Source organism: Tenrec ecaudatus, chromosome 2 (genome assembly GCF_050624435.1).
Source record: "Tenrec ecaudatus isolate mTenEca1 chromosome 2, mTenEca1.hap1, whole genome shotgun sequence".
Classification (NCBI taxonomy): domain Eukaryota; kingdom Metazoa; phylum Chordata; class Mammalia; order Afrosoricida; family Tenrecidae; genus Tenrec; species Tenrec ecaudatus.
In genome coordinates, this window is record NC_134531.1 from 241,296,474 (window position 1) to 241,310,398 (window position 13,925).

General features: G+C 38.6%; 1 protein-coding gene across 1 annotated transcript in view; it reads left to right on the forward strand.

The window, feature by feature from the left end:
* The window catches only part of TMPRSS15 (transmembrane serine protease 15), a 186,809-nt gene that overhangs the window by 38,628 nt on the left and 134,256 nt on the right, over positions 1–13,925 (forward strand). The window contains exons 7-8 of the mRNA XM_075542932.1: positions 9,898–10,006; positions 13,809–13,915. Coding sequence (XP_075399047.1) covers positions 9,898–10,006; positions 13,809–13,915 — 216 coding nt within the window. The remainder of the gene's footprint in view (positions 1–9,897; positions 10,007–13,808; positions 13,916–13,925) is intronic.

The following is a 13,925-nucleotide window of genomic DNA, read 5'->3' on the forward strand; positions in this document are numbered from 1 at the left end:
AATTGCATCAGCAAGAAAGTTCACTTTTTAGCTGACCTATGAGATGGAAACATGCTGGTTCAGCATTTTGGGCCTATTTGGAAGTTGGCAAGTGTCTGTATACTGTTTTCTGGCCTCATATAGGTGTCCACTGGTGAATGAACATTGATCGTGTTAATTATTCATCTTCGAGAATTTAGTGCCCTGCACACATAATATTAGTAAATACTGAGCCGACAGAGGGAGAGCTCAGTGGGTCTGTGTAGCAGAAGGGAGAAGAATCCACTCCCCTGATAAGTAACGCTTCTAATAGCTCAATGCTCACGTTCATCTCCCATTCAGAATTCTTTTTCTGATGATGCATGGAAAGCACTGCAAAGTCTAGCATTGTAAGCCTTAACACCCAGCAATGCTGCTCAGTCATGAATGGATTACATTTGTTTTCTTGTGTTGTGTTTTACTTACAGAAAGGCTAGCCTATTTCCCAGTGCTTTATGAAGAACTAAGTTCTCCAGAAAGATCCTGAAATGAAATGAGAGGATCTCTGAGATAGCCCCTGACACAAACAGCTCTCTGACAATTATAATATTTTTACATTCTTAACTTGGCTATTCTAAACTCTTGTAGTTTTATTTAGATTTCCGTTAGGGATATTTCTTGTCATATTTGCTTCCGCGCAGAAATTCAGTAGAGTTCTTTTACATCAGAACATGACCTGTAGTTTTACATTGCCACCAACATTTAACAAATTCATAGAAAACTGGACAGATAAGTCAATGCATTGATGTTGTCTACATAGCCATGATATCTACCACCCCAATCTTAGCGATTTAAGACGACCACAGTTCGTCATTTACATCACAATCCAATATGATGGCAAGTTGCTGTGCCATGACCTCCGTAAGGCTGGTCTTCCCTGTGATCCTATTCCCCCAGCGTTCTTGCCTGGATCCTTCAAACTGACTAGCAAGGAAAGGAAGCATATGTTGATATGTTTTAGAAATCACATGTGAATATGAAGAAAATGAGTTTGAGGGCTGTTTCTTGATCAGACTCCATCACCGGGTTCCAAGTGACTGCAGTGTTTTTGGGAAATACAGGGTAGGAATGCACCTAGGAAAGCGTTGAAACAGGATTTGGCAAACATAGGATCATCTCTGCCACCAGACACATAATAGAGCTCCTTGGAAAATGTATTAATTGTGTTACCAATGCAAGGTTATCGATAACTTCTCCAAAGACATGTAGTGAACAGATGTGAAAATTTTGTAAAAATGTATAAGCTTTGCCTAAAGCCATTCACCTCCACTGATTGAATCCTTGTTATCCCAAATGATAGAATTGACATGGAGCTGCTAGTGGATTTGAACCACCAACCAATTTTCTAGCTAGGAGCCAGGAAACCAGTCACTATAACACCAGGGCAAATTATTTTGCATATGTTGTTGTTGTCAGGTGCCAAGTGTGAATTCTGACTCAGAGCTCCCATGGACAGCATAATGAAACACTACTGTGTCCTGAGCTATTCTCACAATTATTGTTAGAGTTGAGCCCATTTTTGTTTCCATTATACCAGTATAGCATGTTGAGGGTCTTCTTTTCAGTTGATTCTCTACTTTACCAAGCATGCTGTACTGTTCTAGGAATTGGTGCCTTCTAATTGCATGTCCAAAATACATGAAGCAAAGTCTTGTGACAATTAGCCTGAGTGGAACTATCTTGTAGCAGTCTCCATGTTGTATCAAGCTATGGAAATCCCCCTGAGGTTAAGGTCAAGCAAACATTGGCCAGAAAATAGCAGTTGCATGATAAGGCCACACATCTATCTCAAAGGAAAAAAAAAGTTTTAAAATGTCAAGGCTAACTGCAAGGTCTGCTTCTGTTCCTGCTTGCTAGCCTTCACAGCTGCAAAGCCCCATTGTTTACCCCACCCTTTAAAGACCCAAATCTGTGAGCGATCTGGCCAACTCTCTCTCTCCTCAGTGAGCTGGTGCCTGCACAGGTTCTTTTTCTTTTTTGTGTCCCCCTTTAATAAACTGTTTTGCTCCTTACCAGAGACTTACCCGTTCATGCACAACAGTCTCACCATCCTAGATGCTAAAGAGCATTTTGGCTGTAGTTTGCCGAAGCTAGATTTATTTGCATATGCTTGTTATAATTTCTTAACTTGTGTCTTTTTTCCCACTCTGTCTTTTCTTATTGATTCTCGTGCTTGGTTGTGAAATACTACTGAATAGGTGATCAATATTCTACTTTCAAGGATGTTGTAAATATTCATTTTTGCATTTTAATTTCCTGATCCCTGCTTTTACTTAGACTTTCCCCTACCTGTTCTATAGCTGAAGCAGTAGGGGCTGTCAAATGCCAGGGTGCCACAGGTTGTGGTTTTAGGGCAGTAGAGTTCAGTATGCCCTGGAATTGGATTGCCTAGCTCTCAATAGTCACGTATGAGCTGGGAAATCTTGTAGTGTTTATTAAATCTGTCTCATTGCCACACCTAAATATTTCTAGATGGCATTAATATGCATATTGATAGTGGAATTAGAGCAATGTAATCGTTCTTAGATAACATCAAATAGGTTCTGATCCATAGCTACCCAATGCACAACAAAAGGAGACACTGCCTGCCCCTGCGCCATCTTCACAATTGTTGCAATACTTGAGCCCTTTGTTAAAGTCTTTGTTAAGGCTTCCTCTTTTCCTGCCCCTTCACTTTAGTGAGCAAGATGTCCTCCACCAGGAACTAGTCTCTCCTCACAGCATGTCCAAGGTATGTAAGATGAAGCCTCACCACCCCTGCCTGTAAGAAACATTCTACCCAGACTTCTTCCAAGACAGTCAGTTTGTCCTTTTAGCACCCCATGGCATTTCAATATTCTTCTCCATCACCACCATTCAAATGGATCCATTCTTCTTCAATCTTCCATATTTGATGCGCAGCTTTCATGTGCATGTGAGGCAGTGGAACAGGGGCACCTTAGTCCTCAAAGTAACATTTTTGTTTTTCAATATTCTGAAGCGGTCTTGTGCAGCAGATTTTCCTACTGCAACTAGTCTTTTGGTCTCTTGGCTGCTGCTTCTGTGAACATTGGTGGATCCGAGAAAGACAAAATCCCTAACAATTTCAATCTTTTCTTCATTTAATACGATATTATCTATTGGTTCAGTTGTGAGAATTTCTACCTTCTTTACATTGAGTTGTAATCTGTGCTGAAGACTATAACATTTGATCTTCATCAGCACGTGCTTCACGTGCTCCTCACTTTAAGCAAGCAAGGTTGTGTCATCTTCATAGCACAAGTTGTGATCCACCATTCTTCATATTTATATTTTAGCTGTTATTTATATAACGTCAGATTTCTTGATGACTTCTTTAGTATACAGATTGAATAAGTATGGTGAAAGGATACAACCCGGAACCACAACAGTCTTATATTAAACCATGCACTATTCCCTTTTCCTGTTCCCACAACTGACTCCTGCTCTATGTACAAGTTCATCATGAGCAAAATGAAGTGTCCTGTAGTTTCCAGTCTTCTAAAGATTATCCATAGTTTATCATGGTTCACCCAGTTGAATGTCTGCATAGTCAACAAAACACATGTACATTTATTTCTGATATTATATGCTTTCAGCTAACATACTTCTAACATCAACAATGCTATCCCTTCTTCTACGTCCTCTTCTGAAGCCAGCCTTACCCCTGACAGTTTCCTGTCAATCTATTGCTTTTATTCAGAGCTGTGTAATTTCCTACCAGAGTAAAATAAACTTAAATGCGAGAAGCAAAATTTATTTCCTATATCTTTTGAGTATCCTCTTACTTTGTTATGTATAGAATACACTAAAAATAGTCATAATATTTAGCTTTTGTTAATTATTTTCTGTAGACAATTATTTTTGTTGACATCATATTGCAAAAGAATGACTTATAGAATGTGTTGTCTTTCACTGGGTAGTTATAATTGATCAAGTACCAGAACAGTTATTAAGGGTGAGAAAATTGGAGAATGTACCAAATTTAAACTGCTGACTTTGGAAATTTCATGCCACATTATACTAATCCAAAACGGACGGAATGAGAAGCCCATAGTAACACGCTGTAGCAATTCTGTTAGTTTTCAAACTATGGCCTATTAAATATTTTATATGAAGGGAATAAATAAATTTAAGGAATGAAAAAGTCATAACAATCTTGTTAAAATTTTATAGATGGTTATCTTTGTCATTAGAGGCATAGGTGGCAAGGTTTCAACTTACACACTTTGTTTTTTTGTTTGTTTTGTTTTCTGTTTTTTAAGCATTTTATTGGAGCATTTTATTCTTATTACAACCCATACACACATCCATTATGTCAAGCACATTTGTACATTTGTTTCCATCATCATTCTCAAAACATTTGCTTTCTACTTGAGCCCTTGATATTAGCTCCTCATTTTTCCCTCTCCCTCCCAACTCCCCATCCCTCACGAACCTTTGATAATTTAAAAATTATCATTATTTTGTCATATCCTACACTGTCCAGCATCTCCCTTCACCTTCTTTTTTGTTGTCCATCCCCCTGGGAGGAGGTTATATGCAGATCCTTTTTATTGGTTCCCCCTTTCTACTCCACCCTCCCTCCAGCCTCCAGGTATCGCCACTCTCACCACTGGTCCTGAAGGGATCATCCTTCCTGGATTCCCTATGTTTCCAGTTCCTATCTGTACCAGTGTACATCCTCTGTTCTAGCCAGATTAGTAAGGTAGAATTGGGATCATGATAGTGGGGAGAAGATGCATTTAAGAACTGGAGGAAAGTTGTATGTTTCATTGTTGCTACCCTGTACCCTGATTGTCTCGTCTCCTCTCCACAACCCTTCTGTAAGTGGGCATCCAATAGCCTACAGATGGACTTTGCTTCTCCGCTCTGCACTTACCCACATTTACAATGATATGCTTTTTTGTTCTTTGATGCCTGATATCTGATCCCTTCGACACCTTGTGGTCACACAGGCTGGTGTGCTTTTTCCATGTGGGCTTTGTTGCTTCTGAGCTAGATGGCCACTTGTTTATCTTCAAGCCTTTAAGATCCCATGTGCTATATCTTTTGATAGCTGGGCACCATTAGCTTTCTTCACCACATTTGCTTATGCACGCATTTGTCTTCAGTGATTATATCAGGAAGGTGGGCACCAACTGATATATTTTTTTGTTCTTTGATGTCTGATACCTGGTCCCTTCTACACTTCATGGTCACACAGGCTGGTGTGCTTCTTCCATGTGGGCTTTGATGCTTCTGATATAGATGGCTGCTTGTTTACCTGAAAGCCTCTAAGACCCCAGACAGTATATCTTTTGCTAGCCGAGCACCATCAGCTTTCTTCACCACATTTTCTTATGCACACATTTGTCTTCAACAATTGTGTCAGGAAGGTGTGTATCTTGGAATGCCAATTTAATAGAACAAAGTGTTCTTGCATTAAGTAAGTACTTGAGTGGAGGTCCAATGTCCATCTGCTGCCTTAATACTAAACCTACAAATGTATGCACGTACATCCTATAATTATATTTAGTTATGCACATGTCTGTATTTAGACCTCTATAAATACCCTTTGCCAATTAGTTCTTTCCTCTATGTCCTTTTACTTTCCTTTTGTCCCACTATTATGCTCAGCCTTCTTTTGGGCTTCAGTAATTTGTCTCGGTTATATTGCCCTTGCCGAATCCCTACCAGGCCTCTCACACCCTCCTTGCCACTAATTTGGGATCACTTCTTGCTCCCTTGTCCCTTGGTTGGTCAACACCACCTCCTTTCCCCCAACTGCCCCTCGCCCATGTTCCCCCAGAACCATTTGTCCTGTTGTTTTCCTCCAGACTGTTCATCCAGCCTATCTTATCTAGCTAGAGCTGCAGAAATAATAATAATAATAATATGCACCAAACAACAAGGCATAGCAAAAAAAAGTACAAAAAAGAACACAATGATGACAATAAAGAGAAAAACAAAGACGCAGAAAAGACTAAATTAATTTTTTTTAATTTTAAAAGAAAGAAAATCCTGTAAATAGGTCAAGGTCTGATTTTTGAGCTCCAGGCATGTCCCCCAGTCAAGTCTGATAGAGTGCCATGCTCTGGCCCCAGAGTCTATCCTTTGCACTCCCTTGGGAGCTCCCTGCTCAGCTCCCCATTTCTCTGCCTCATGCTTTTAGTGTTTTGCCTTGGTGTCCCAGGGTCAGATCAGGTCAATCCTGACACTGAGTCTCCAGTGTTGTCCCCAGTAAGGCCCTGGGTCAGTGAGGGATTTGTGTCTCATAGTGGGATCAGCCATATGGTCCACCCTGTGCAATGGCTGTTCAGAGCGGGCATATCATCCTCCAGGCCTGGTGGGCCAGGATGTGCTTCACTCTCTCTTCCTCCCCCTTCATTTCCTCCCATTTTCTCTGATCAGACATGCCCCTCTCCCATAGCTGCAGCTTCAGTGTCATCCTCTAAAGTAAATTCTTCTGGGGGGAGGGGCAGTTTTCCAAGTACCTGGTATGTGGGCCAAGCACTCAGGTCCCTCCTCTGACTCCCCTCTCCATGCCAGCACTCTGCATTCACATCCTGGAACACCAGATTTAAGTCTGGTCCCTCTTTCTATTCACCTGCCACACATCTCTCTTTTTTTTTTCTTTCTCCCCCCACCCTCCTTTTTAGTGGGCTACTATATGTACCCTTGGATTTGGTCTGGCCCCTGCCATACTACCTGGCTCCCACCCCTGGAGGGTTGTCTACAGTAGCTTTTTCTCTGTACCCCTTTTGCATTTTTCTTTTCTATTTTTTTTTAAAAACTTACCTCAGTGGACTCATGCTGTTCTTGTCTTTTTTTGTTGAGCTTACTTCAGTTAGCATAATCTCCTCCAGTTCTTCCCATGTGGTGAAATGCTTCATGCATTCATCACTGCTTTTTAGTGATGCATAGTACTCCATTGTATGTATGTACACAGTTTTTTAATCCATTCATCTGTTGATGGAAATTTGAGTTGTTTTCAATTCTTTGCGATTGTGAACTGTGCCTCAATGAACATTAGAGCACAGATGTCTGGCCGTGGTTTGTTTCTTGCCTCTTCTGGGTACGTGTCCAGTAGGAAGCTTGCTGGGTGGTATGGTAGCTCAATTTCCATCTGTTTTAGGCATCGCCAAATCGATTTCCATAATAGCTGCAAATACCTATACGTCTACCAGCAGTGGATGAGAGTTCCTGTCTCACCACAACCCCTCCAACACTCGTTGCCTACTGATTTTTTGAATTGGGCTATCTTTGACGGTGTTAGGTGGTATCACATAATTGTTTTAATTTGCATTTCTTGTATGGCTAATGATCAGGAACATTTTCTTATATGTTTATTGGCCATTCGGATTTCAGACTCTGTGAAACTTCTGTTCAGGTCCTTGGTGGGCTGTTAGTTTTTCTCTTATTGTAAGCTTGATAAGTATTGTAGATTTTAGTAATAAGACCTTTGTCTGATGTGTCATTTCTAAAGATATTTCCCCAGTCGGTGGGCTCTCTCATTACTCTCTTGGTGAATTCTTTTGATGTACACAGGTGTCTTATCTTCAGTATATCCCACTTATCTATTTTTGACTCCTCTGTATTTGTATCCTTCCCTATTTCTGATAGCCTGTGTATTCCCTGTACCAAGGGTCTCAGGTTTGTCCCAATTCCCTCATTAATGGCCCTAATTATTTAGGGATTTACCTCAAGTTCGGTGATCCACCTTGAGTTTTTTCTTGTGCACAGAGTGAGATAATGATCTTGCTTCATTTTTCTGCAGATAGATATCCATTTTTTCCAGCGCCACTTGTTGAAGAGGGCATCTGCTTCCCATTTGATATTTTTTGGGTCCTTATCAAAGATCAGTTGCCAGTATGTTGATGCTATTATTTCTGAGTCTTCAGCTCTTTTCCATTGGTTGGAATATCTGTCATTATACCAGCACCACACTGTTTTGATTACTGTCGCCGTATAATACATGCTAAAATCAGGTAGAGCAAGCCCTCCCACTTTGTCCTTCTTCGTGAGGAGTTCTCTGCTAATTCTGGGCTTCTTCAGCCTCCATATGACAATTTACACACTTTGAACATATTGCCAGGAGAGAGCAGTTTTTGGAGAAAGACATTTTGCTTGGTAAAGTGGAGGGGCAACAAAAAAGGAGGAAGGCCTTCAAGCAGATGGATTGACATTGTGGCTGCAACAATAGGCTCAGGCTTAGAAACTATTGTAAGAATGATGCAGCACCATGTAGTGTTTCATTTTGTTGCTCATAGGGTCACTGCGGGTCAGAACTGACATGATGGCACCTAACAACTAACATGATTAAAAATAACCTAATCATGCATAGCATTAAATGTGGTGCAGATATGTTTTATAAAAACCAACACATAAAAACGAGTATGCATGAAGTGCAAATGACATTTTTAGAAATACTGAATGAAAATTTTAGATATAATGTGTCCATACATAAAGATTTAATGGGGTGAAGCTTAAAAGATACAGGACATAAGATTGGATGCATGAAAATCTCTGCAGATTATTTGTACATTTTTTATCAGTTATTCTATTCATTTTTGCATGTCATAGCAAAATGGACATATATTTGAAAAAAACTTGGCCTCAATGCAATACAAACTTTTTAGATTTTATTCAAACTGAAAGTACACAATTCACTTATAGTTCTTTTTACGATATAAAGTATGAAGTAATATTTGAAATATGTCCTAGTTATTACTGCTTAAAATTGGGAAATATTTCTACATAGTATGATGGGATGCATAATAGTCTTCAAAATTAATATAATTTATTATGGGATGTATGAATATTCAAAATTAATGAGTATAATTTAAGCATGACACCTGATAATTTTAGTTTTGTAAAACAATAATGAATTGAGTCATGGATATATTCTGTGAAGGATTTGGAAGTCAATCTTAACCCCATGAACTTTGAGACTAATTTGCAAAATTGTTCTCAGCTCGTAAAACAAACAGCGTCTGTGGTCTTAAATGCTTGTAGTTAAACAAGTGGCCATCTAACAGGGAAGCAACAAAACCCACATGGAAGAAACACATCAGCCTGTGTCATCACAAGTTGTCAATGGGAATGGGTATCATAAATTCAAAAACAAGCAATCAAATTGACGTGAAGTAGAGTAGACAAAGTTGTGACCCCCAAACCCACCTATATGACAATTGGGCAGTTCTTCACAGAAGGGCCAGAGAGAAGATATATCCAGTGTGCAATATAGCACTGATGAAACACATAACAATCCTCTGGCTCTTTAATATTTCCTCCCCTTGCTTATATGGTCCCAGTTTTACCTCTTTAATATTTTTAGGCCTTTATATTCATTTATATAATGAAGATCACCTAATGCATGAAATCCATGACAGCTAAACCCATCAGGAATAGTAATGAACAGTGATGCCCTGGGGATATGGGAAGATAGAGGGGGAGTGGAGGGAAAGGAGGGAGAAGGGGAACCGGTAGCAAAGATGACTGTATAATCCCACTCGAGGGGAACAGATAATAGAATTGTAGGTGAACGGATACGTGAATGGTGTAAGATATGGCAAATTAATAATGATTTATATTAATTAATCAAAATATTATTTAATAAATTATGGAACAATTAAATAACTATAAATATAATGATTACAATGATTATTTATCATATAAAAATAAGGGTTCCTGGGGGCTAGGTTGGGGGAGGGAGGGGATTAAAGGGGGTCTGATATCAAAGAGTTCAAGAAGAAAGAAAATATTTTGAAAATGATGGTGGCAGCAATTGTACAATTATCCTGGATGTAATTGAATTACAGATTGTTATAATATCTGTAAGCGCTCCCAATAGAATGTTTTTTTTAAACTTGTTTTTTCTACATTGCCATGTTTTCACAGCCACGGCTTGTGATGGAAGATTTCTGTTAACTGGATCTTCTGGGTCCTTCCAGGCTGCCCACTATCCAGCGTCTTCTAAATCCAATAGTATTTGCCGTTGGATTATACGGTAATGTGCCACCATCCATATTCTGCTCTGAAGTTCTAAGCTATTTCTCTGCTGTAATTATGCCATCTTCTTATGCAGTTTTAGTTGGTTTCCAATTGATATTTTTTATTAACATGTAAGCTCCATCTACTTTCAAGATGAAAGGATGTTTTTGTTTTTATCGTATTCTTAATATTTCCTTCGAATCGTATTTCAACCTATGAACAGCACTATATAATCAGTGGATTCCCATCATCATTGGACTCTGTAACATGTTTTGTTTCACCTTTCTGTGACTGGCATAGGTCTAACACCGACAAGGTGAATAGCACACAGGTACAGCTTTATCCCTCAAGAAAAGAAATTGCTCTTTTTTTATGTCAGCATGTATCTGACTGCCTCCTGTGATGCAATTGATTCCCAGCAGATTAAGAGCTGGCGACACTATGTAAATCAGTGTGCTGTGTGTGGAATGATCCTTCTATCAGTTACCACCGATTACAGCTCTTAGCTCTTAATTCATTTCATCTACCTGATCAGTATAAAACAATAACAATCAAGCTGCTCGGATCTGATTTACTTCAATGTTTACTTTTGCAGTTTTAAAATAGGAAGAATTCAAATTCTTCCACTGTTTCTAGAGGAAAAGTTAATTTCTAGTAAAAAAGAAATTCTAAAATAAATGAATTTCACATTTTTTAAAGTGGAGAAGTTTACATAGTCTTAAATATATTAACATACAATGTCAACCTCTGAAGTAAATTTTCTACTCTATCCCTATTCACCTCTTGCAGTGCACGAAGTCCATGAAATTCTTTTTGAGAGTTACATTCTCCTTAGTTTATTTCTCATAACAGCTGGATCTGGATTGGATTATGGTTTCCTGATTTCTCTGACAGTTTTAATCACTGTCAGGACTCTAAAAAACTCAAGGAATCGTTATGAAAGCTGATTAAAAAAGAAAGTCCACACAATTTCAGGTTCTGGTCAGACAAATAACAGCACAGGGTAAACCCGTGCAGCCTCATTAAGGCGGGCTTCCACACTAGTACAAGGGTACAATTTTATAAAAGTGGAGAAATATAAAACTTCATCTCAAATGAACTGTGTGTTTCCTGTCACAACTGTAGCTTTATTACACATAAAACAACTAAATTTTGGATATATCAAAATGAACTGCTGCTTTAGAGATGTATTATTTCCCTTCATAGCAACCTCATGAAAAAGGCAGTGATTTTTACCTCATGAAAAAGGCAGTGATTTTTACCTCATGAAAAAGGCAGTGATTTTTCCTGTAAGCTTGGGAGATCGGCTAGTTTTCAAAATATTTACAATGCAGCACAACCATAGATTTAGGTTAGACTTGTCCAGATATGAAATTATTAACATTTCATTTAACATAATTCTAGTGGTTTAAAAAAAAGTATATTGGAGATCATGTCATTTCAAATGCCAGCTTCCTCAGGTTGAAGATGCATGACCAGAAATGACTTCTCTTTGTAAAAAAATTCTACATTTATAAAGCAGGATCCAACAAATCTAAGTACAGGGACAAAGCCATTATTAAATGTCTTAATAATGCTTAGTTTCCTATTAAGTACTCAATAAAGTGAGCTATAAAAAATTAGTTCTCAATACAAAAATGCAAAATGAATAAAATAAATCGAAGAAAACTGGTATCTTTTTCCAAAACTGGTATCTGAAGAGTAATATGATTGTTAATATAAAAGCATCAGGTATTGTATTATCCAATTAAACTGATCTTATCTGTCTGTTTTTTGTTATTGTTGTTTTTACAATTTAGGGTTTTTTTAATCAGAATGAAGTACAACACAGTATGTACTTGTTAGTCTTCTCGGCCTTTAATTATCTACACTGAGAAAGGAAAGATCTAAACTAAAAAGGCTTCCAGGGAGCTGCTTCGACATCCTTTAATTTCACAGCTTGAACATGATAGTCCACAAAGAAATCCCATGGTCATCTTGCCTGGAGACACCACAACTTTAATTAAAAGAGTGGAAGTGCCGAATGCTGCGCTATTTCGTCTACCTCTGTCTTCTTCGGCTTTGACTTGTGCCCTGAGGGCGGCATCAAGGGGCGCTCTCCACGGAGCCTAAGAGAAGCTAGCCTGCATCAACAGCCAACAGGATGAGCTGAGAAGATCTGGGCATCAACTTTGTTCCCTTTCATTCATCTTTCCACTCCTGAAAAGTCTCTCTTTATTTTTATGAACAAAGGTGAAAAGGGAAGCGAATGCTCTAAAGGCAGCTTCCATCCCAAACTGTGAGAGTGTTGCAGGCTAGCTCATCCCCAGAACTATACCGTGTATACATTATGTCTACTTTATATAGATTTTGTATGTATCCCATCAGCCCTGCTTTAAATAAATGCTAGTGTTACTTTAGATTTCAGTGCTTCTTTGCTTTGCTGTGGCACGTTATTTGGGGGGCTCTTGGAGGAGCATTCAAAAATGTTTCCATATAAATTAGTGGTCACTACTTCTCTGTTTGCCATTTCACTCTATTCAAGCTTCACAGAATGCTCTATTTTGGATATTGGGGTGAAACTGTGGATGTAGCATCACTTGCATCTACCCATCTCACATCAGTATCTGTCAAATCCTAGAGTACATCCTAGTCATTCACAGAGTCATCAAAAAATAGAAATCTCAGAATTCGCTCTCAAACTGCTGGGTCTAAAATTCACAGTTGACACCAATTTGAAATTTTTGTTTTGTTTTTAAAACAATACCCACCCCAATAGGTTGAACTTTACTTCCCTGATACTGCATAATGGGAGGTTCCAGAAGCCTGGATTTCCGCTTAAATGCTTTCATGTCTTTTCTGGCTAGTAGCTGCCATTTCAATATCGCCATCTCCACTCCTTGGCTAAAATCTAGCTAAATTCATTTGACTAATTAGGATTATAATCCCTTTTGATCAAACCTGGAGTTTTGCCATGAATAAGTATTCCAAGATATCTACTTGGAAAATATGTAGACTTTGCAAAATTATTTAATATTGTGCTAGATGCCTCCAAATTCCTGATAGGCCAGACCACTACTGATTAATTTTGTGAAAATCAAGCATGTCAGTGTTGGCCAGTGGGCCTTGATTATCCAGTGTCCTATTACCCAGGGCCACCTTTTGAAGACAGATCAGTTATTAAGGTTTTCTACCGAGTTTTGAAAGGAGATCTGTACCTACTGTATTCTTTTTTCACCTTTCTTCTGGGTCTATCTGCAGACAACCCAGCTTAGCTTATATCCAACCAGTGAAGATGCATCACCCAGCTCTACTTCTCCTCCTTAATTTCTTTTTTATCTGCCATGCTGACAACTTTAATGGGACCTGTATCTCCAGAGTATTCTGAGGTCTCCTTCTCTTTTCTGTGTGGATTTACAGGGAATGTGAACCTGAAAAATATAGGTTGGATTAGGCATTTCCTTTTATCCCTGAATCCATTATTGGAGAATGAAAATTCTATATTTAAATATCAGTGAAAGTTGTCAAACATTCCTTTCAATTGTTTTATACCAGAATCCATTTATAGGCACATTATTTTCCCAGCAAACAAGTATATATACTAGTTCTAAAATTTTGGAATTAATAAATCAATTCCTGTCTTTGAGTAATACAAATTCTAATAGTCAAAACTCTTGTGAGTTACCATGCGGCGATTCTGACTTCTGGAAACTCCATGTGCGAGGAGTGAAACTCCTCAGTGAGGCTTTGTTGAGTGTAACCTTATGGAGGCAAATTCGAGCTCTCTCTGCCGAGACTATGACATAACTAATGGCTCTTGTTTTTCCCTTTCAATTCAGTGTAAACCCAGGACTTTCCATTGGACTGAGCTTCGGTTCTTTTGTTGTATATTATAAAGATGTATTAAATATTTACGAAGGCATAGGATCAAGCAAGATTTTAAGAGGTAAGCTGTA